The sequence below is a fragment of the Pelophylax lessonae genome, assembly GCF_965119305.1.
Source record: "Pelophylax lessonae genome assembly, chromosome: 3".
Taxonomy (NCBI): Eukaryota; Metazoa; Chordata; class Amphibia; order Anura; family Ranidae; genus Pelophylax; species Pelophylax lessonae.
The window spans coordinates 167,868,320-167,890,482 of NC_138770.1; the positions used below are offsets into that span (position 1 = coordinate 167,868,320).

The 22,163-nt window shown below is 40.9% G+C and overlaps 1 protein-coding gene across 1 annotated transcript; it reads left to right on the top strand.

Moving 5' to 3' along the window:
- Positions 1 to 246: 246 nt before the first annotated feature.
- On the top strand, positions 247 to 15,777 carry LOC309548940 (C-C motif chemokine 20-like). Its single transcript, XM_082248872.1, has 4 exons — positions 247 to 342; positions 9,856 to 9,961; positions 12,159 to 12,236; positions 15,682 to 15,777. The coding sequence occupies exons 1-4, from the start codon at positions 264 to 266 to the stop codon at positions 15,692 to 15,694; spliced, it is 276 nt and encodes a 91-aa protein (XP_082104998.1). The 5' UTR covers positions 247 to 263; the 3' UTR covers positions 15,695 to 15,777.
- The last annotated feature ends 6,386 nt before the right edge of the window (positions 15,778 to 22,163 follow it).

Sequence of the window (22,163 nt, forward strand, 5' to 3'; positions counted from 1 at the left end):
GACTCTTTGTTGTGTTTGATTATATGGTTGAAAACCAAGTTCCTTCTATTTTACATAATTAGGGAATGTCCTGGAATGAGTTCTCATTATAAAAGAACATTTAGGAGCCATACAGTCATGCAAGGAATAATAAAATACTTTGATAAAGAGTAACGGGAAAACCCTGGAACTTTCCCTAGGCAGTCTCTTCTTCTGCCCCATACGCAATGCAGACATAAATACAGTAGATTCTCCACTACTATCTGTTCTGTGCTTCTAGCCAAATGGATTGCCTACTAGCAAAGAAGATTTACATTCTTGTGGCTGCTGTTGTTGTGTTGTGCTTATTGAGCAATGCACAAGGTGAGTGCCTTTGCTGCTGTTGTGGATGATACATTTTCATAGAATGCATGTCATGGCTCCTGAAGTAGCAAGTTTCATTTTGATTAGTCTTAAGCATCAAAGGATGTGCTGGTATTGGTTCCTAACATTTGGCAAATACTCCCAGGACCTAAAAACTGTATTGAGCCATATGGCCTTAAAAGACACAAGTACTTAGTGAAGCCCTTGCATTGTTGTTTGTTCCTGGGAACTAAGAAGGAAGGTCTTGCTGCTGTGGCATCCATTTATTTCAAGAGCCTCCTATGCACTCTGCAGATCAGCTAAAGCTTTAGGAGAATAATAACCTATGTGGCAGTTGCACTCTAATAGGGGAATGGTGAAGGTATTGTCCTCATCCTCTTAGACAATTTCCTTGGAAATAATGTTCAGATTTGGACCATTTTAGAGATAGTTGGTCAACACCATCTGGTGAGTGCTTAAACCCTAGGGTGGGCACTGTGGTGAGCAATTCATGAAATTCGTAGAAGATACAAAGGTATATTAGGAAACTGTTTAAACACATTTTGCACTAAGCATAATATTTCCAAGGACATGGTCTTGGAAGATGAGAAATAATTTCAGAATGGACTCTTTTATGATATGCATAGATTTTTTTGCACTAATATTTGGTTATTGTAGATTATGATTGTTAAAATTTCAAATGCTGAGATATAATTTCAATTGTTGTTTTATGATTTAGACCAGGGTCTCTCAACCAGGGTTCCATGGAACCGCAAGGTTCCTCCAGAGGTTGCTAGGGGTTCCTCGAGCAATGTCCAATTTCTGCCTCTCAGATATGTACCCGCTGACACTCTTGATCTTTTTTGCTATCTGTAAAGGGTAATTCTTCCCAATGAGCACAAGTGTAAGGAGCATTCTTCCCACTTACCATTACACTAACTAGTTGTAGATATATTACTTTTTAGCAGGGGTTCCCTAAGACCAGAGTGTTATTTAAAGGGTTCCTCTGTGTTGAAAAGGTAAGAAAGGCTGATTTAGACAATATATATACACAGCTAGTATTTATTAAGTTTGAGAACACTAGAAATGCTGGACTATACACTTACAATGTTTGTTCACTTTTCAAGGCACTTTTCTCTTTAGTGAATGCGGTGAAAATTAGTTGTGAATATTTTACTAATTGTGGTAAAAATTTGCTTTGCGGAGAATACCCCACCATGTGCAAAGAAAAAAAATATTTCTGATTGCACATGACTGGATGATACCCCACATTTACTAAGCTAAGGGAAAATGCCCTTGCAAAGTGAACAGCCGATTTGTCTTTAGTAAATCAACCCCTTTGTCTAAATTGAATCCATACAGGCTTTACCTAATAAGCTTGGGCTTATTTTTTAATATTTACAATCTTGTATGTACAGTATACAGTATGTATATGAGTGGGTGATTAAAGAGAACTGTTAGGCTCCATGTACACGGGACGCTGGAAATGGTCGTTTAGGAGCAGTTGGGCGTTTTTTTCAGAAGCCCCTGAACCCATCTACATTTTATCTTATCTGTCCATGAACACCAGGTCGTTTAAAGTCATTTGCAGGCAGTTGCGTTCAGGGACTGTATTTAGAACGCAATTATTTGCGTTCGGACGTGTGTTTCCCGGCGTTTCAAACGCACAAACGCGTCCGAACGCGTCCGAATGCGTCTGAACGCGATGACCCGCGTTTAACGTTCACGTTTTTCCATTTTAAAGGGGAATAAATTTTTTGACCTCTAGGAACGCTTCTAAACGCAAACGCCCGCAAACGCTGCTAAACGCCCGCTAAACGTTTCAAACGTCCTAAAAATTCCAGCATTCAAAGGGACTTTTAACAACGTCCCGTGTACATGGAGCCTTAATGGCAAAAACAGCAGAGTGGTTCAGTATTTAGCACTCTGTCCTTGCAACATGAAGCTGACATATTTTTCCTATATTACTTGTGTTCCCATTGAATGCTCCTTTCCTCCCCACAAACCAGAGCAGTCAAAGGTAGGCAGATGGGAATGTTGGCAAGAACTTTAAAACAGCAAAATGAAGGCACATAAAAATATACTATACAACAATAGTAAGTACAAGGCAAAGTTTAATTATCATTGATTTCCTTTATGGCACAAGCTACATTTTAAATTAACTTGTAATTTTTAAAATTTCTAAGGCAAATCTTTGATAGATATCACTGTATCTGCTGCTCGAGGTAATGATTGATATACATAGATTTTGAGATTTTAGATGCATTTTTTTTTAGGGAAAGTCTGTCGTATTCATTTGTAGGGATGAGCAAATCTGCATGGGTTCAGTTTGTGAACAGTTGTGGCAAACCTATATTAAATCTTGTTTCTTTTCGTACATCACGGGACACAGAGCCACAAATCATAACATATGGGTTATATAGGCCACCTATAGGTGAGGGACACTGGAAACCAATCAGAATTGATGACCCCCTATATAACCCCTCCCACACAGGAAGTAACTCAGTTTTTTCGCCAGTGTCTAAAAAATGAAGGTCGATGTGGAGAGGTGCTCCACATGTTTATTGTGTTTCAAAGAAGAAGAAAGAAGAGTAAGCTATCATACCCCAATTAAAGATCATTAAATCTAAGGGGTTAGCTATCAGATCCATCTAAAACAGTCAATGGACTAAAAAGATGGTACCCCAGCCTTGAGAAGCAGATACGAGGTTTTGCCTAAAACGCTGTCCTTTTTAGGCGCTGGACCCTGGGATCCGGACCCTTGGAATACCAAACCCCAAAGGCGCTAAATGCAGGGTGCTCTACAGGTCCAAGGCCATGGCCCCTCTTATGTAGGGGACCCAGTCCTTGAAGGTCTTTAAGACCATGCTCACCGTGAGGAGTGAAGATTGGAAACTTGCTTATAGCAGTATCCTGCGGCAGGACTGGTGAGTCCATTTTAAATATTTATACAGCAAACAAAAAACCTAAAGGGGTAAAAATTGCAAAATTGTAAATATTTTATGCACTGTTACCTTTATTAAGATTACAGAGACTTGCGCCCATTCACGCACACATAGGCGTTCGCCACTTGGTGGGCGTGTTCTAACGCGGTTTGGCGTGCACATGGACGCCACGCACCACGCCGCCCATGCATAAAGGGGCATGTTCTGCAAGGAACTGTTTCCAACACACTAGCCTCTGCAGGCTGAAAGGGGACACAGAGCAGCAGCAGCTGGGTTGCGTGAGTCACTGTGGGTGTATGTTACTGGCACTAAAAGGTCCTGTATGGTAAATCAGTGTTGTGTGCATTAGGCTGTATATGCTTAGCACAGACCTTGAGTACACTTTAAAGGTAGTACCTCAAGTTTGTCTTGCTATAAAGCAATGTCTGCCTGAAAAAGGACTGGAGGGAGCAGAGTTGGAAAAGGCACTGTGATGCCACCGTCAGGCCCTGAAGGCCCTAGTCGTGCTTCCACTGTGTCTACTTCTCCTGATAAGCCAGAAACAAATAGCCAATGTGAGCCATTATGGTTGTCAGCCATAGTAGCTATTCCGTGTACTTCTGCCACAGCCTATGTTACCAAGGACGATTTGGCATCGGCATTAGCCAGGCTAGAGGGTAAGATTGCTGACATGATTGCAGCACCAAATGGAGGAAAGAAGCAGATTAGATCCCCCTCTCCTGAGCCGCCCCTGAATCAGTTCAGGCTTGGGCAGAGGATTTGAAAGATGTAGCTGAAGATGACCCTATAGAAGGTAAAGCTGAAACTTCCACTTCCGGGGAGTCAGAATCAGAGGAATCTCTATCAGCCTCTCAATCCCAGAGATTGTTTATCTAGTCTGTTGCTGAGATGGTCCGGGCTAAGTTTAAACTCCCGCCCCTTGAGTCAGCTGAAAACTCTTTTTCCTCCCTTGGCTCACTGCGCCCTCCTCAGAGTCTTCGGTCATTTCCCATGCATCCACTCTTGGACTCCATAAGGCAAAAGTGCATATGCACAGAATCCTGTGGTTAAAGAGCTGGTCTGCGGAATTACCATGTAAAAAATGACTGCCTAGCTTCCCCTTTAAGGATGATGATCTGCATACGTATATCCAAAAGATCTCAGGGGGGAAGAGTACGTTGCTACCTGTAAAGAGGAAGAGCAGGCATCCTTCCTTTAAGATCCCCAGCACACATAATACCAGTGCTTCCAGTTCCAGGCAGTGGCGATGGCCTCAACTGTCTGCCTACAGACCCAAGCTCTCGGGGCAAGGTCAGAAAAAGCCCTGGGCCCAAAGACCAGCCAAGTCTTCCTCTAAGCCTTCTCCATGAAGGGGCACCCCCACTTGCCTGGGTGGGGGGAAGGCTTCTGAGGTTCTCAGGACATTGATTCTAGACAACTGGGCTGTCACCACCATTTCACAGGGATACAAGCTGGAATTACGGATGTTCCCGCATCCTCGGTTTGTGAGGTCAAGCATACCAAAAGATCCCCTAAATGAAAGCTCTCTCTTTCAGGCATTGGACCAGCTGAGGGCTCAGAAGATGATAACCGAGGTTCCAGAAGACGAAAGGTTCAAAGGGTTTTACTCAAACCTATTCGTAATCCAAAAACCAAACAGGGATGTGAGACCTATTTTGGATCTCAAGGTGCTGAATCAGTTTCTGAACGTTCGTTCTTTCCACATGGAATCAATTCATTCAGTCGTAACCTCCCAGCAGGGAAAGGAATTCCTAGCATCCGTAGACATCAAGGATGCATATCTTCATGTGCCTATATTTCAGACCCATCTAATATTTCTTTGTTTTGCGATTGGAAACTATCACTTCAAGTTTGTGGCCCTGCCCTTCGGGTTGGCCACATCACCAAGAGTGTTCACAAAGATCCTAGCTCCAGTATTAGCTGTTCTAAGGTCCCGAGGGATATCAATAATAGGGTATCTGGATGATCTATTGCTAATAAATCGATCAGCGTCAGCTCTAAGCCAAAATATCCTTCAGACTGTACATTTTTTGAAACGGTTGGGTTGGATACTAAACTTAGCAAAGTCAGTATTACAGCCAGTCCAGCGTCTGGAATACCTGGGGCTTCTTGTCGGCATGGTGCAGGCAAAAATATTCTTGCCAGCAAGAAGGGTCTCAGACCTGAAGGATCAGGTTCGGTCTTGAGTAAGACTGAGATATCCGTCTATACTTCTTTGCATGAGGTTACTGGGGAAGATGGTGTCCGCATTCGAGGCAATTTCCTATGCTCAATTTCATGCCAGACCCTTGCAGAACAACATTTTGTCTGCATGGAACGGAAAAATTCAGTCCTTGGACCAGCTCATATCTCTGCTACCAAGAGTACGACAGAGTCTGAATTGGTGGTTGTTGACCAGAAATCTGGAGAAGGCAAAATCATTTCTTCCAGTAACCTGGAAGGTGGTGACTACAGATGCCAGTCTCTCCGGCTGGGGAGTGGTTCTAGAGGAAGCCTCTGTCTAGGGGAAATGGTCTTGAGTAGAGAGTAATCTCCCCATCAACATTTTAGAAATTCGTGCAGTCAGTCGGGCGCTGAACTTCTGGACACCCAGACTTCGGGGTCACTCTGTCAGGATGCAATCCGACAATGCCACGGCTGTGGCTTATCTCAAACATCAAAGAGGCACAAGGAATCTATCAGCCCAGAAAGAGGTGGATATCATCCTGTCCGGGGCAGAGAAGTTTGTGCCATGCCTGACAGCAGTGTTCATTCCAGGAGTAGAGAACTGGCAGGCAGATTACTTGAGCCGTCAACAGATGTTTCCGGGGGGGAATGGTCCTTACATCCCGAGATTTTTCAATTGATCTGCCCACGCTGGGGGGTCCCAGATGTAGATCTGTTGGCATCCAGGTTCAACAACAAATTGGAGAGATTTGTGTCCAGGACCAGGGATCCACTCGCAGTCGGAGTGGATGCCTTGGTGACTCCTTGGGATGAGTATTCCCTGATCTATGCCTTTCCTCCGGTACAGCTGATATTGCGTCTGTTGCGCAGAATCAAGCTGGAAGGGAAACCAGTAATTCTGGTATCTCCGGCTTGGCCAAGGAGGATTTGGTATGCACAAATCCAGAGGTTGGCAGTGACGAGGCCCTGGGTCCTTCCACTGCGTCCGGACTTGCTCTCTCAAGGTGCGATATGCCACCCTGCTATACAGTCTCTAAATTTGACGGCTTGGCTATTGAAGCCTTTATCTTGGAAGAGCAGGGTGTGTCTGGCCCAGCAGTTCATACATTGATAAACGCCAGGAAGAGCCAGTCTCTAATAATATTAATTACAGGGTCTGGTCCTACATTGCCTGGTGTGAAGCCAGGAAATGGCATCCCCGCACATATATCATCGGAAGAATTCTATCCTTCCTGCAAGCAGGGGTAGATATGAAATTAGCCCTGAGCACAATTAAAGGGCAGATTTCAGCTTTATCATTTTTTTTCCAGGAACCGATCGCTTCCCATTCGTTGGTTCAAACCTTCGTCCGGGGAATATTGCGTTTGAAGCCACCGTTGTGTCCTTGGGACTTAAAATTGGTGTTGGCAGTTTTGCAAAGAGCAGCCTTTTTAACCTCTGGGGCAGGTTCCCCTGGTTCTTTTAACCAAGAAACTGGTCTTTTTGATTACGATAGCTTCAGCTAGAAGAGTATTGGAACTAGCAGCTCTTTCTTGTAAAGAGCCATTGTTGATATTTTATCAAGATAGGGTGATTTTATGTCCTCACCCAGATTTTTTGCCCAAGGTAGTGTCCGCTTTTCATTTGAATCAGGACATTATACTACCTTCGTTTCTTCCAGATCCTCACTCAGAGGAGAAAAAGTTATTGCATTCCCTTGATGTAATGCATGCACTTAAATATTATTTACAGGAAACAGCTCATATTCGTAAGACCGAGAGCTGGTTTGTGCTGCCAGAAGGCCCCAGGAAGGAGTTGGCGGCATCTAAATCTATGATTTCCTGTTGGATTCACCAGGTTATTACCCAGGCGTATGGTTTAGTAGGAAAGGTTCCACCTTTTCCCATAAAGGCACATTCTACTAGAGGAGTAGGTGCCTCTTGGGCACATTGTCATCAAGCCTCTATGGCTCAGATTTGCAAGGCCGCGACCTTGTCGTCGGTGCATATGTTCACTCGTTTCTATAGAGTGGATGTTGGGACCCAGAAGGAGTCTGCTTTTGGCCACAGTGTACTGCAGGCGGCGGTGTAATCCTTCTGTTAAGGGTCAGATGGTGGTATTTTTGGTGTCCCCCTCCCCTCAGATGCATTGCTTTGGGACGTCCCATATATTATGATCTGTGGCTCTGTATCCCGTGATGTATGAAAAGAAAAAATTGATTTTTAATTTATACTTACCTGGAAAATCCATTTCTTGAAGTACATCAAGGGACACAGAAGTCCCTCCCCTCTTCTATGGGGTCTTTTATTGCTTGCTACAAAACTGAGGTACTACCTGTGTGGGAGTGTTTATATAGGGGGTAATCAATTCTGATTGGTTGCCAGTGTCCTTCACCTATAGGTGGCCTATATAACCCATATTTTATGATTTGTGGCTCTGTGTCCCGTGATCTACTTCAAGAAATGGATTTTACAGGTAAGTATGAATTAAAAATCTATTTTTTATTATTCTAACCATTTGTAGGGCTAATAAGCAAGGTGTTGTCAAAGATCATGGAAAGCTTGGCATTGCAACTACAAAACTACACTAGGAGCACTGGGCTATACACTTACAGCATTCATTCATTATCAATGATAATAATTACAGCAGCTTAGTTCAACAGGCAAATAAAGTTATTGAAAAGTAAACTATTTGCCTTCAGTAAGCCAACCCAGAATATTCAAATCTCCTATAGATAGTTCCTGGGAAGATTTTTCTAGAACAGTTTAATGTCCAAGAGAAGATTCTGGTTTATACCATGTACGACCTTTAGTGCATGGTTTTCTACCAAAGATATGCAATTTCAAGAAATAAAATAGACCAAGGAGTTCTACCTGCAGTTTCAGTGGATATGAACTCTGTTTATTTAGTGCAGTAGATAACCTAGCTTTTCTGTGATAGGGACATAGTTATGTGGGCTAAAAAAGTGTACCATTGAAAGTCATTGTGTCTTATTGATTGGTGGGTATGGTGAATGTTGGATATTCCTAAAGTACATATTGGGGTTGATATACTCAAACTGGAGAGTGCAAAATGTGGTGCATTTGCGCAAAGTAGATAATCAGTGTCTAACTTCAGCTTGTTCATTTAAGCTTTAACAAAAAAATTGGAATCTGAGTGGTTTCTATGTAGCGCTTCACCAGATTTTACACTCTCTAGTTATAGTAAATCCACACCATTGTGTCATACCTTTTCATATTAGCTTAATTTGAGGCTTTTGCCATGAGACATTGGTGCCACAAAGGAAAGTAATGATGGAAAGCTCTCCTCTACCAGACAGTGTGATCACAGGTGTACACAGGGTGAAGATAACAATATAATGGGCAACATCAAGCACTTATTGCCCATTCTGACCAAAGAAGTAGCTGTAGGCAGGTGCAGTCTGTTTTCTCCATTGCAAGTGGCACTCGGTCTCAGCGCCATTGCAGTTGGAGGGGAAGTCAAGAGGAACATGGTTCTTCTATGGTTTCCTGGGTCACTGGGAAAACTATCCAATATGATGATGCACATGTGGCTCTGGCAGCCATCTTGGGTCAGGCCGAACCTATTTAAAGCCCTGGCTCCCAGGCTAGGCACGCATTCCATGTGTGGGGACAGGTCACCCATCTGACAGGGACAGTAATAGTGTTAGAGAGAGGTTCCTGATGAGCAGGGAAAGAGCAGGGACACATTATCCTTCCTGGAAGCCCCCCTTGTTTGCGCGCAGACTGGCCAGGCTGCATTTCATCCCTCGATACAGATAATGTCCGAGCATCCAAGAACTGCTTCTACCCTGTTCTCCACAACATCCTGTGAATGCTCCCAGTTGGGTCGCCTTCCCATCGGCTAGTTGTGGTTGTTCAAACTTTAACTACAATACAGTTCTGTTATTGCACCTGGTCTTCGAGTGTTACTGCTGCCGCACCACGCTGCCCCTCTGCACATATCCACTCTTAGAGATACATATCTTGTTCATTCTGGCCCATTGGAAAAATATCCTCTTGCTTCCTGGCTGTCCCCCAAGAATAAGGTATATCATATGTATACATTTTTTTTTCTAAATCAGTGAATGAACAAGATTCAAATCACTGGAAATTGCAGGCAGAGCTCCTTGGTCTTTTATTTTGGACTTCCCCAAGAATTCCAGGCATACTGAAGCCTGGGCAATCTGGTTACACCTGTTTAAGAAAATGAAAGCAAACAAGTTTATTGAGAGGAGGATGATATGTAATATAATGAAAGTAGTCATACCCTTATTTGAACTATTTTTAAAAAACTGATTACTGACATGAACAGTAAATGATATGTTATTTACAACTACAGTTTTACTTCAATGATTCCTCTTAATACTACCAAAATAGTTTTATTTAATGCTTTAAAATAGCTTGTTCATTCTGCTCATTTTATGCTTTTTCTGTATCTACAGTATTTGACTGCTGCTACTCGTACCACAAAAAGCCTGTACCTGTGAAAGCCATTAGAAGTTATACCACCCAGAGGAGCAATGAGGTGTGCCCCATCAATGCCATCATGTACGTTGTAGAAATCATTTTTGTTCACAAGATACTAACTGCTATATGCTGTCCTGTATTATTTTTGGCCACAGCCACTTGAATGGTAAAACCATGGCAGCACACGTGGTTAAAAATTGGTGGGAGCAACTGTTCTACTTTAGTTCTGAAAAGCACAGCAAAGGTTATAACCTCTGTCAAGCATTTACTGCTGACTGTGTCCAGATTCAAAAGTTTTAACTGGAGACTACAAGCTACAAGATGTATATAGCAATACGTTAACCAGTGACGACCCTATCCATGCATCTGGCCCCCTAATCTACATGCGGGGCACCGGACGCATGGAGTTCAATAGGGCTTTTTATTTTTTTTTTAACCATGTGATTAAAGCCAGAGGTTCTCACAGGCTAAAAAAAGGGTGGGCTCAGGGCAGAGAGCAGTGCACCCGAGCCCACCCAGTTGTGTGACAATAGCGAATGAAAATTCGCTATTGTCACACGGATCCTCCTCCTGGCCAATAAGGAAGCGGATTTTGAGACGCCATGCCATTGGGCATGGAGGAGGAGGGAGGAAACGCAGAAGACAGGGGGAAGAAGCCAAAGCCGCCGCCTGCTGCTGCATCCAGGCAGGGTGAGTGAGGGGGGTCCTGCCCTGTCTCCTGTGTCTCCTGTCCTGTCTCCTGTCTTGCTGTGGTCCGGGGGGGTACGGTGTGCGGCGGCCTGGTGTGGTCCGGGGGGGTATGGTGCGGTCCGTCTGCCGCCCAGATGAAGCCACCACTGACGTTAACTAAGAGTAACCTTAACTGGAGACAGCTGATTGCGCTTAAGCCCGGGTTCACACAGATGCGGTGCGGGACACCGCATGTAATTTGCACAGGAATCGCAGCACATTCCTGTGCGAATTTCATGCGGTGTCTCTGGGATGTGATTTGAGCCATGGATTTGAATGGCTTAAATCGCACCACATTCACACCAAACTCGTGCAGGACCCTTTTTTTGTCTGTGCCACAATCGGATCGCATGGGTGTGATTCTACAAATCGAACTGCGTTTTGCAAAACGATTTTGGAGTGTCGTTTACTTACCATACAACACACTAATCCCAACGCACATGTTCCTGTAGAAATGGCTGTGCATATAAGTGGGTCCTGAAGTGACCACCGGCTGGAACCATCTTAAATGTCACCAGCACATTCATGCAAACCAATTGCGGAGTGTATGTTAGTTTAACTCAGAGCAAAAGAATGTCACCAGCACACCAAGAATCTCCAGAGTGGGTCCAGAGCTTTTTATCAGCAATCACATCATTACAGCTGATTGCAATGTTTCGGAGCCACGCAGGACCCTTCATCAGGCAAGTGACGCAGTCAAGATTACCAGTCCATAGATGTGGTGTCTGTGTTCGGCCCTGTTCACACCTGAGCGTATTTCAGCTCGTAAAACGCTCATCTCTGAAGTCTCAAAACACCCAACAAGCAAAATCCCATTCATTTCAATGGCCCCTGATCACATAGGAGAGTTTAATCGCCTGAAGCAAAACGCTTGAAGCTCAAAAAAGTACGAACTTATTTTTTGGCAGATTACAAGCGTTTTTGTTAGATGTCAATGCCTGCCTCCAAACACCTTAAAAAAAAACGCCTGAAAAAAGCCAGAAAAAAAACATCTTAAAAAGTCCCAAAAAAAAACACGTGAAAACGTTACACTCAGGTGTGAATGGAGCCTTAGTGTTTTCAGGCTTTGTTTTGCTTTATTTTCACCTATTGATCCTGCCAGTGACACACTTACTTCCTGGTGTGACAAGACTCATTATACCGTATATGGAGGAAAAGCATTATCAGTCTAGGGCAGGACTGTGAAATACCTCCCATTCTCCTCTTCTCCGGAACATAGCAGGAGATATTCTGAGATCCACTGAGTTAGCTAGGACCAATGAATTTGATAACAGTTGGCACAGAAAAGTATCAACTCACAACATTTATGGCAGGATCAACGGGTATTTTCCGCACTTATTGAACAAATATAACAACATAACACAATCAATGGTAAATTTAACGGACCAAAAGGGACCAAATAAAAGACATTCATTGTTAGGGTTTACATACACTTTAATTGGGTTTACATGACACAGGGATTGTGTGCTACTGTTAATTTAAATAAATATGTTTCATGCACTTTACCAAAACCTTGCATTCAGTGGTTTACTGATGATTTCCCCTTCAGTTTCAGGACAAAGAAAGGCAAAAAGTTCTGTGCTGACTCCACTGATGGATGGGTCAAAAGAGCTATATTGATTCTTGGGTAAGTTTTATAAAATTCTACAAGTGTGCACATAGTTGATTTTTATTTAATATATTTAGCGAAGACATAGGGGGAGATTTACTAAATCTGGTGCAGCTTTGCATGGTAGCCAATCAGTTTCTAGCTTCAGCTTGTTCAATTAGGCTTTGACTATAAAACCTGGAAGCTGATTGGATACTATGCAGAACTGCACCAGATTTTGCACCATGCAGCTTTAGTAAATCAACCCTATAGTCTGCAATTTTTTTTATAGAGAACATATAATCATTGACATCATTCCCTGGCCCTCAAATGAGCTTGCAGTGTAATGTTGCTAACACACATACATTCACATTGAATTGAACTTTGTAAGAAGGCTAATTGCTGTGGTGAAAATGTTTTTAAAAAATGGCTTTAGTATTATATATTTGCCATTATGGTATTTTATTGAAATAACACATTTAAGGCTCCATTCACATGTCAGCGTAGAGATCGCGGGCAGAATCACCGCGATTCTGCCCGCGATCCGGAAATCATTGCAAATCGTGGGACGCCTGACGCCCCAAAGAAGCTCTTGTACCTTTTTTGGGCGTCATGCGTCCCGCGATTTTTTTTGCGCGATGTTACCGCGATTCAACAAGCGTAAATCGCGGCAACATCGCATAGCGTTTGGGGTGCTATTGCAAATCACGGGAAACGCATAGGCGTCCCGCGATTTGCAATGATTTCCGGATCGCGGGCAGAATCACGGTGATTCTGTCCACGATCGCTACGCTGACATGTGAATGTAGCCTAAGATGGTTCCAGGGAGAGTATTGGTAAATACATACGGTATTCTAAATGACAAATTCCACAGTACCCTAGAGTACCTGCGGGTCTGTGCAGAGATGTATAGTAACTAAGTAGAACTTCTTCACTACTGTACTTAAGTACTGAAAGGCGGTATCTGTACTTTCCTAGAGTAGAATTTTTTTCTCCTACTTCCACTTTTACTTCACTACATTTTTTCAATGATTTCAATATTTCTACTCCGATATTTTTTTTTTGTGCTGCATAGTTACTCGTTACAATTATAAAAATTACCACTGCCAGAACAGTAGATGGCAGGTTTCATGAAGCTCAAAACATGTGTATTATCAGCGCATACGAAAATAAAAGCTACTGTATGTATAAATAAAAGCTGCATTTGAAATAATAAAAAACAATGTGATATTCAAATTTTTGACTTCTTTCTTTAATAACTACATAACACAGTACTTGTACTTTTACTTTCAGTACTTGAGTAGCAATTTTTTTTTCAAAACTACTGGTACTTTTACTTTCAGTACTTGAGTAGCAAAATTTTTAAAAAAACTACTTGCAATACTTAAGTACAAAAAATGTTGAATACTTTAGTACTTCTACTCAAGTCACTTTTTGATCGAACACTTCCAATTCTACTCAAGTCACTTTTTGATCGAGCACTTGTACTTTTACTCAAGTATGGGTTTCAAGTACTTTATACAATTCTGGGTCTGTGATCCATCTGGGGCCATCTCAACTACACTAAATTTTGTGTTATTAAACTAGCAACTTGACCACAATAAAACCAATAATCAGCACTGGTGACAACTTTCAAACTCTAATTGCATACCATATTTAAAATTAAGCAGCCTGGGTTGATCTATTAAAGGCAAAAAAGCTGTGCAAGGCAATTTTTAACTTTAAGACCGGAAGATTTTGCTGCTTAATGACCAGGCCCCATTTTGAGATTCGGCACTGCATTACTTTACCGGACAATTGCGCGGTCGTGCGATGCTGTACCCAAACAAAATTTATGTCCTTTTTTCCCACAAATAGAGCTTTCTTTTGGTGGTATTTGATCACCTCTGCGATTTTATTTTTTGCATTATAAACAAAAAAAGAGCGACAATTTTGGAAAAAAAAAAAAAACAATATTTTACTTTCTGCTATATAACATTCCCAAAAAAAACTATTTAAAAATCAAAATTTTTTAAAATTTTAGGCCAATTTGTTTTCTGCTACATATTTTTGGTAAAAAAAATTGTAATAAGCGTATTTTGGTTGGTTAGCGCAAAAGTTATCACGTCTACTACTTATGGGAAAGATTTATGTAATTTTTATTGTTTTTTTTTTTTTTACTAGTAATGGCGGCGATCTGCGATTTTTAGCGGGACTGCGACATTGCGGCGGACAGATCGGACCCCTAACTGACATTTTTGATACTTTTGGTGGTACCAGAGACATTACTACAGTAATCAGTGCTAAAAATATGCACTGTTACTGTAATAATGACACTGGCAGGGAAGGGGTTAACAGTATAGGTGATCAAGGGGTTAAATGTGGGGGCGTGGCTTCTGAGATGACCACAGAGACCTGTGATCCTATATAGAAGGTTCACATGAGCTCTGTGATCATTTCAGGGAGAAGGATGGTCGGTTGTGTTTACAACAGCCGACCGTCCTTCTCTCTCAGCGGGGATCGATCACGGGTGTCAGGCGGCAATCGGAGTCGTCTGACCTGTACATCAGCTTCCCCGCTGGTGAGTGGGGTCAGGAGTGCGCCGCCGGTGTAGGTCTACGTCGGTCTATGTCGGTTTGCGCAGGAGAGCCACCCTGCCGCAGTAAAAAGGCGGCAGGTGGTTGGGAAGCGGTTAAGAAGTTTCCAGGGAGAGTATTGGTAATACATATTCTAAATGACTAATTCCACAATACCCTAGAGTACCCGCGGGTCTGCGATCCATCTGTGGCCATTTCAACTACACTAAATTTTATGTTATTAAACTAGCAACTTGCCCACAATAAAACAAACAATCAGCACTGGTGACACATTTCAAACTCTAATTGCATACCATATTTAAAATTAAGCAGCTTGGGTTGATCTACTAAAGGCAAAAAATCTGTGCAAGGCAATTTTTAATTTATACATTTAGTGAATGTGGCAAGATTTCACTTTGCAAAGAATATCCAATTACATGCAAGAAAAAATAATAAAATAGCATTTTTCTTCGGCATGACTGGATGATGGAAGTCAGCAAAGCCTCATCGCATTCACTAAGCTCCGGGGGAAATTCCCTTGCAAAGTGAACAGTCTATTTGCCTTTAGTAAATCAATCCCATGTGTCCCTGCATGTTCCCAATGTGTCCTTATGATCATTGTCAGCAAGGAAAAGATTGATAGGTATTCAAAATTTTACTGTTCTCACCAGAACAAGAAGTGAGGAGAATCTTCCAATGGGGACACCGGTTCAGGAGATAACTGTCTAAAATGATAACTCACCTTACATTGTGGAAATTTCATTTCATTTCTTGTGAAGTGATAGGAAATTTCCCCAATGGGTCCCATACAACACAAAATAAACTTAGGGATTTACATTTTCTCTACATTATCTACATAAAAAGTTCTTAGCTGTATGAACACATTAATAAGGAACTTTCTAAACATATGGCTTTCTTTACTTTTACAGGAAAAGGGTCTAACATCAGAAGATGAAGAAGTATGTTAGAAGCTGACAAATACATAATTGAATTGAATGAATAATAATGCACAGAGATGTGTTTTACCCATAGGGAAGGGATCAGGTATACAGTTTCTTTCTTTCTGAATAATCAGAGCAATGGAAAACACCTTGCTGTCAGTTATATTACAAAGCCTTCCCCATACACCTTTTATTGTTTCCCTCTTCCTCAGACATGCGTGCTTCGTTTCGTTCCGAATAAATATTCCAAAAAAATTTTTGTTACTCGGAAATTCGGATACGTCCAAATATCCGAATTGCAGTATAAACAAAGTTTACCGAATGCTCTGAATAACTAAATAAAATTTGTTGAAATTTCCGAAATTCAAATTGAAATTCGAATTGAATTTTACATTGAATCCTATTTGAATTTGAACTGTAAACACATTTGAAATCAAAGACTGTGTGTGTTGTTAGAGTACCATTTGGAAATAATGCTGTTTTTGTTAAGCCAAAGATGATTTAAAGAGTTATTGTAATAATTTGATGAAGATTTTTCTTTTGTTTGTTCACTTTGAATCGAAAAACAGTCTAAAAGTTTTGATTCAACCGATGTGAAATTTAATGATTCAACCGTTTCTAATCAAAAAATCAATAAATTCGAAGAAGATTTGAAAAAGGCATAAAATTAATTCCGAATACGAATCCCAAATACGAACTGAGCGAATCAACCGAATTTAACTTAACAAAATAACTAGATTAACAAATCTAAACGAAACTAAACTATTTTTTTCATCATGCACATGTCTACCCTCCCTTCCCTGTGACCCTCACATTTCCTTATATATCAAGTAATAAAAAAAATTGTGTTCCAGAAGCAGGAAAGTATTAAAGGAAGCCTGTAATTACCGACCTTTCTTTCTTTCTGACCCTCATTCTTCAATACTATGATTGACTCCTCCAGAACAAGTACGCAAATAAAAATGTATGACTTACCTGCAACTTTTCTAAACGACCTACCTGTTCTCAATCAGTGACTCAAAGTATTAAAACCAACAAGTCAGCACAACTAAGTGATGAGCATTCTCAGAAGATCAGCAGTGATAGTACCTTTGTGTCCCACATGGCATGTTTACTTTAATTTTCTGATACAATCTTCCCTGAAGTTCTATCTCAAAAATACTTTCCACATATCTGAGTTTTGCATAGCTTCTTCCTTGTATGCTTACTAGTCCTAGAACGTAGGGCTGCATTTGTTGATTTATGCATATTTTGCTTGTCATGACAATTAAAGCATATCAAATTCAAATGTGATTATGTAATTTACTGCCAAAATTCTAAAAAATAAAAAAGACCGACATTTTGGCCATCTACAATATGCTCTTGATTTATCATCTAGTGGTAAGAAGAACAAAATTGGGAAGTACAAGCAGAGTCAAGCACAATCCTTTTCTATAGCTTTTCTTCCCTATTGGCTTTCAGTCATACAAGTGCTAACAACCTGTGCTCATAAAAGTAAATGCAATTATTTCTGGATTCAAAGATTCAGTTATATCATCCAATCAGATTTTAGTTTTCTGTGGCCATATCAATTAAGAGATGTTGTTTATTAGGGTTATTGCAGAGGAGACTGATTAATGTGGAATTGCGCTTCACTCTTCGCATTGTAGATAAGCCTAGTACTCACAGTCTTCATAATAGTTGGAAGTACAAAAAGGTTATATTATTTACACCAATTCCAAACTTTCTGTTGATTATGATACTGTAAAAACAAAACTATGACTCAATGTCTTTCATTTATCTGTTTTTACGCAGGATAATGAATAAAAGTAGACCCACATTTGGTTGTTTTTTTCCCCCAAAGTACTTTTGCTGGCTGGATGGAGCCAAATGCATGTGATGGTCCCTTATACAGTATGTATTAATAAGCGTGTTTTCCATTACATTTGGGTACAGATATTGCTAATCATTACATTGGTCTATACAGAAAACTAACACTTAAAGGGAAACTGGCCTTTTTGGTCCAAATTCAGAAGAAGTTTATGCCCATTTACACAAAAGAGCATTTATGAGATCAAATAGGATGTTGGCTGAGAAGACCCGGCTTCCATCCCAAAGTTCTACAGTAGGGTTGAGGTCAGGGCTCTGTGCAGGCCGCTTGAGTTCCTACACACCACATCTGTATGGGCCTGGGTTTGTGAAAAAGGAGCACAGTTATGCTGGAACAGAAATTGGCCTTCCCCAAACTGTTGTCACAACTATCTAAAATGTCTGTATGCTGTAGCATTAATAGTATCCTTCACTGGAAACACCTGAACTCAATAATTTGGAGGGGTCCGCATCCTTATAGAAGGAAACACAGGCGCCACTCTAAGTGCAGTAACTTGACATTTTATTTGGATAAGACCACTGGGAAAGGGGGTACTCACAAAGGTGATGAATATAAAGCTCATAAAGACACTCCGGTAAGGATCAGGATGGCTAGAGCGGTAACAGTAAACAGGCTGTAATGGTGACTGGCCGCACTTCCTAGTCGCGGGGACACTCAGATGCCGGTCCGTCATCACTTCCGCAAGCGTGATTACGTCATGGCGCCTGCTCCTTATGGCCATTTAGTCTATAATGGTTTTAGATCCGTTTTTTGGTTTCATTTTTTTAAAGCTTGTAAACTGATGTCTTTTATATTTGTATGAAAGAAGAAAATGGTTGCACATCACCACGGAATCCAATAAAGAAAAGTTCTTTATTCACATAAATGTTACAAGGTACAGCAGGGTAGGATAGTAGTGAACAAGTTGTGTGAAATGCGTCTACTGTCCTACCCTGCTGTACCTTGTACCATTTATGGAATAAAGAACTTTTCTTCATTGGATTCTGTGGTGGTGTGCGACCATTTTTTTCTTTCATGCTTCTCCTGGTGGCGAGCCGAGGTTCAGCACCCACCTTGAATCGTGGACTTTGTCTAGCCTGAGCGGTGTTATCTCTCTTCATTATTTTTATATTTGTAGACAATTTTTGCTAAAAAATAAATAAATAAATAAATAGCAATACAGGATGCCTCCATGACAAAGCAATCTACAGCACCATACGTTTTCAAAAGAGAGAGCATAGACAGGCTGTCTCCGATTGAATCTCCTTTTGAAGCCATCTAAAAAAAGAGTAACCACTCTAAAAATATACACAAAACCACTATATATTTCCTTTATCCCCCTAGTGCAGACATTCCCCCCATGCATTTAGATCACCCTCTTCTTTCTGTTTAATGCTGTCCTGAAAAGAACTACTGTTCTTACTGCTGTGACTAAAGGCAGGTCAATATGTCTGTAAATCTTTAGCGAATACTTCCCATACTTGGCATGTTTAGCACATTATGTCAGTATTCAACAATGGCTTGCAGGGTCATTGCTGATTCCTGGTACTCACAAACCCTTCAAACAAGAGTTTGCAAGTTTTGATTGAATTTCCAAGTCAAATGTAGGTACTTACACATCTTGCATTTAATGAGGTTCACAATTAAATAAATAATATCCCCGTATCCGCATCATTCCATCTATTGTCACCAATTGCAGGTACATTGATGGATTAAATACTGGCTTGTCTACTAAACAATTTCCTATGATAAGTACAAGTGACAGGTATACTTAACAATGTGTAAGAAAGACAGCAGTCGGTGAGTAGGAAGTAATAAGTAACAGATTGGGTGTGACTGATGTGGTTGAATGATATATTGCATTTACTCTGTAAGTGATCAAGTGTCACTGTCCTATTTTTACACACCTGCATAGAAAGGGAAAAACAAAAGTGATGTAATCCCTAGAAAGTATAATTAGCTTGTAAGGTTTTTTTCCCATTAGGTGTAAAGGAAAACAATGTATTAACAACATATCTTGGAATAATTTACATTTTGTCAGTAGTCTGTTTTGTAGATTGCAAATTCTTACACTTTGTATTCATACTGAAAAATACATAACCTATAAAATCCCCCTTAAAGCTGAAATCCCAACAAAAATAAAAAAAAAAAAATGCAATATATTTCAGCTTTCCTAAGGTTATATTTGATGGCTGCACTAGTTTTCTTTTTTTAGGCTTTCTTTCCCTTTTTTTTCACCTCTTTTATAGGGTGTCTCCACTTTGAATGGAGGAGCAATGGAGACACTGTTGGCAGCAGTATTGTCATTAATAAATAAAAGCTGATTATTATAAGCACTCCTGTCAGTGTTAAATGGTTTGCCCTAGCCCTTTAATTGACACTTTTGCCTGACAGCTTGGTCTGTTAAAGGAAGCAGAAAAATAACATTTTACTGGCAAGTGAAATAATTGAAATAAAGCCTATAAAAGAAAACGAATGCAACCGCCACAGCAAAAAACTATACACAGTGGATATAAAAAGTCTACACACATCTGGTAAAATTTTAGATTTCTGTGATGTAAAAAATTAGACAAAGGTAAATAACTTCAGAACTTTTTCCACCTTTAATGCGACTTATAAACTGCACAACTCAATTGAAAAACAAATTGTAACCTTTTAGGTGTGGGGGGGAAGTAAAAATAAAAAATAAAATAATGTGGTTGCATAAGTGTGCATGGCCTCCTATAATTGGGGATGTAGCTGTGTTCAGAATTAGGTAATCACATTCAAATTCATGTTAAATTGGAGTCAGTACACACCTGCCATCATTTAAATTGCCTCCGATTAACCCCAAATAAAGTTAAGCTGTTCTAGTAGGTCTTTCCTGACATTTTCCTAGTCGCATCCTACAGCAACAGCCATGGTCCGCAGAGAACTTCAAAAGCATCAGAGGGATCTCATTGTTAAAAGGTATCAGTCAGGAAAAGAGTACAAAAGAATTTCCAAGGTAATAGATATACCATGGAACATAGCAAAGACATAAAGTGGAGAAAATATGGCACAACAGTGACATTACCAAGAACTGGACGTCCCTCCAAATTTGATGGAAAGACCAAAAGAAAACTGGTCAGGGGGGGCTGCCAAGAGGCCTACAGCAACATTAAAGGAGCGGCAGGCATATCTGGCAAATACTGGCTGTGTGGTACATGCAGGGCCGCTGATAGGGGGGGACCACCAGCCCTGTTGTAGGGGGCCCCAGCACACAGGGGGGCCCACACAGAGAGGGGGATTAGTGATGGACAACAAATGCAGAAATCTTCCTCCAGCACCTGAATCTGATCTGTCCCTCTCCCTGCTATCAGCTTTTATCTGTTGAGAAAGAGACAGTTGTCCCTCACGAATCCCCCTCCCTTGTGTGGGCCCCCCTCCCAGCACTTATCTCTGCTCAGGAGTTTATTTGTAAATTGTAACTTTGTTTCTCTCTCTCTCTGTCTCTCTGATCACTGAGCTCCAACTGCCTGGCCTGTATATTTTTCTCATCTCATCTTCTTTTTTATTTAACATAGTTTTTTTTTGTAGATTTAGCAGGAATTATGCGAGTTATGTTCTATTTGTGTCTGATAATAGTGATTTTGTTGTAATTTTAGCTAAATATATCTTTATTATTTTCTTGGGGGGGCCCTGCCAGGTAGTCTGTATGGGGCCCCGCGATTTCTAACAGCAGCCCTGGGTACATGTGACAACAATCTCCCCTATTCTTCATATGTCTACACTATGGGGTAGAGTGGCAAGATGAAAGCTTTTTCTTACAAAGAAAAACATCCAATCTAACATCTAAATTTTGCAAAAACACATTTGAAGTCTCCCAAAAGCATGTGGGAAAATGTTTGGCCCAAAAACAGCACTGCACATCACCAAAAGAACACCATACCCACAGTGAAGCATGGTGGTGGCAGCATGGTGGTGGCAGCATCATGCTTTGGGGCTGCTTTTCTTCAGCTGGAACAGGGGCCTTAGTCAAGGTAGAGGGAATTATGAACAGTTTCAAATACCAGTCAATATTGGCATAAAACCTTGAGGCTTCTGCCAGAAAGCTGAACATGAAGAGGAACTTCATCTTCCAATATGACAAAGACCCAAAGCATACATCCAAATCAACAAAGGAATGGCTTTACCAGAAGAAGATAAAAGTTCTGGAATGGCCCAACAAGAGCCCAAACCTGAATCAGATTGAAAATCTGTGGGGTTATCTGAGAAGAGTTGTGCACAGGAGATGCCCTTGCAATCTGACAGATTTGGAGTGTTTTTGCAAAGAAGAGTGGGCAAACATTGCCAAGTCAAGATGTGCCATGCTGATAGACTCATACCCAAAATGACTGAATGCTTTAATAAAATCAAAAGGTTGTCGGGGTTATTGGGGGTTGATTAAAATAATAATAGGTAAAAAGAAAAATGATTTTAAAAGCCATGTATATTTCATATTATGCATATAAGAGATTCTGAACAGGATGGCGTCCATCTTGTTTTTAAGGTGAAACAAAGTTCATGTATATACTTGTTAAACAAAATGTCTCTTACAGGCTTACAATAGGGTCCTATACTTTCAGCAGACATTTCTATTTTCTTTTGTCATAAATAAGCT

Coding starts and splice junctions, on each gene's coding strand:
- LOC309548940 (XM_082248872.1), top strand. CDS start 264: ATGGATTGCCTACTAGCAAAGAAGATTTACATTCTTGTGGCTGCTGTT. Junction 343..9,855: donor CTTATTGAGCAATGCACAAG/GTGAGTGCCTTT, acceptor CTGTATCTACAG/TATTTGACTGCTGCTACTCG. Junction 9,962..12,158: donor TGCCCCATCAATGCCATCAT/GTACGTTGTAGA, acceptor TTTCCCCTTCAG/TTTCAGGACAAAGAAAGGCA.